We start from the raw sequence: 2207 nt of genomic DNA on the forward strand, positions 1-2207 counted from the left end.
ACTTTAGTAAAAGTCTTAAAGTTTCTGAAATTTTTTGTACTTAAGTATCAAAAGTAAATTTCTGACACAAAACCTACTTAAGTATTAAAAGTAAAAGTACTGAGTAAAGGTGAGCAGTTAGATTTTCCAAAATGACATTTRTTGGGAGGTGACTTCTCCAAAAAATATTTTTTCTAACAGCGTGCAGCTGTGATGGGTTGTGTACAAGCTAACAGGATGTCAGAATGCTACATATTTATACTTCTCATCCAACTGCAATTAAATTCACTATGGAGGCACAATTGATCAGGAAAGTATTTTTTAAGTAATAACTTGGAATAAAATAGGAGTAACGACTTTCTACTTCTTACCTTTTTTAAAAAATGGAGTGAGTAGAAAGTACAGATAATTGTGTAAAAATGTGTTAAGTAAAAGTAAAAAGTACGCTGAAAAATAAATACTCAAGTAAAGTACAGATAACCAAAATTTCTACTTAAGTACAGTAACAAAGTATTTGTACTTAGTTTATAACTCTGACAATGTGGTTTCTACCCCAGTTTTGGGAACCTTGTTGAATTGTCAGTTTTACTTGTTTAGGCCTAACAATATTTTTCCWCAAGGCATCAATTCTTAAAGTGGTTTTGGTGCACGTGTTTTGTGTCAAAAGTTTTATGGAGAAAACACAAACACGTTAAATTTACCCCAAGTGTCCAAGAAAGCCTCAAAATATGCCTGAACCCTTTTATGAAATGCCCCAATATGTTTGCATCTGATAAATGAATGTGATTTAAAATTATAATCCATGTATTTTAGGAGATAAAAGCCACTTGGGACACATTTGGTCAAACGTTTTTCTAAAAGCATTAAGTGCCTTGAATGTCTCTGAACCACACATGGTGATCTGTTGAACTCCTGCAGGACTATTAGGACACTCACCAAAATCATTCTTGCACAGGTTATCAACGATTTCGTTGTCATTTTCTTCTGTTTCTTTGCAAGCATCGCACACCCTGGGCACTGAAAGACAAACAGGATGAATTTGACAAGATTTCCAATAACGGAACACAGCCCTTTATTTTCAGAAGACGCGCGCACAATAGTGTTTTCGATTCAGTTGTGCRTGCGCCTTTACGCACACGATCTGCATGGTGAAACATCGCTCCAAATCAGAATTGAACCGAACCTCACCCTCTTTGGTGACAGGAACGACGTTCTCCGCGCTGGCAGGTGGGATGCACAGGTCGTTGTCCTGCGGGAAACGGTCACATTCGAACATCTCCGGCCACGGGAAGCCGAACGAGTACATGAGGGGCGCGCACCCTCGCCGGACGCTCTCGCACAGCGACCTGCACGGCTGGATGGGCTCGTCCAGGTCGTCCAGGCAGACGGGAGCGAACAGCGAGCAGAGGAACTTCCTGGTGTCGGGGTGACACTGCTTCTGGACCAGGGGGATCCAAGAGGAAGCCTGCTGCAGGACTTCATTCATGGTTTCGTGTCCGAGCAGGTTCGGCAGACGCATCTCCGTGTATTCTATGTCGTGGCAGAGCATGAGGTTGGTGGGAATCTGCTTACAGTTGTTCTTTTTGTAGAACAAGTCGTGCTGGCCAAAGTTGTACAGTCCGTGCATGGCTTCCGTGCAGGGGGTTGTTATCACCCACAAAATGGTCAGAGTGGGAATAAAGGCTCTCATTTTGTTTGGGCGTAAAAAATGCAAAATAAAATAAAATGAAATAAAAACCTTCAGGCTTTGTGGAACATCAGTTAGGATGAAGCGTCTGTCAGTGACCAGGTCCTGCTGGTAACTGGACTTTTTCCTCCAGACATCATGGGAGGAGTCTGCAGCTTGGTGCGTAAAGACCTTTTTTTTTTTTTTTTCATTCAGCTGAACTTGGTTTCCTGATGTCAAGTGAACATGGTAGACAAATTTGTCTTCTCAGGCTCTCCAACTTTCTCCACTGCGCCTCAGAGACATAATGGTATTTAATTGTGGTTCTCTCTTTTTTTTTTATCACCAGTCGTTTTCCCTTTGACAGTTTTCCCTCCATTTATTCCTGCCCCGCATGGAATCATAACAGAATCTGTCTGACAGGTTTTCCTCATTACGCCCCCAAATCAGCAGAAACACACCCTGAGTGATCCTTTTTGGCGCACTGTAAATAGTGGGGGTGGAGGAGGAGGTGGGGTGAGGCGGGTGGGTGTCAGTAGGGGCATTTAGCTCTGTTCAGTGG

The 2207-nt window shown here is 42.4% G+C and overlaps 1 protein-coding gene across 1 annotated transcript in view; it reads right to left on the reverse strand.

Annotated features, from left to right (window-relative positions):
- The window catches only part of sfrp2 (secreted frizzled-related protein 2), a 3989-nt gene extending 2196 nt beyond the window's left edge, over positions 1-1793 (reverse strand). The window contains exons 1-2 of the mRNA XM_014011452.1: positions 1168-1793; positions 916-996 (exon numbers count right to left, since the gene is read on the reverse strand). Coding sequence (XP_013866906.1) covers positions 916-996; positions 1168-1669 — 583 coding nt within the window. The 5' untranslated portion in view covers positions 1670-1793. The remainder of the gene's footprint in view (positions 1-915; positions 997-1167) is intronic.
- Positions 1794-2207: the final 414 nt, after the last annotated feature.

This window comes from Austrofundulus limnaeus, unplaced genomic scaffold (genome assembly GCF_001266775.1).
Source record: "Austrofundulus limnaeus strain Quisiro unplaced genomic scaffold, Austrofundulus_limnaeus-1.0 Scaffold80, whole genome shotgun sequence".
Lineage (NCBI taxonomy): Eukaryota > Metazoa > Chordata > Actinopteri > Cyprinodontiformes > Rivulidae > Austrofundulus > Austrofundulus limnaeus.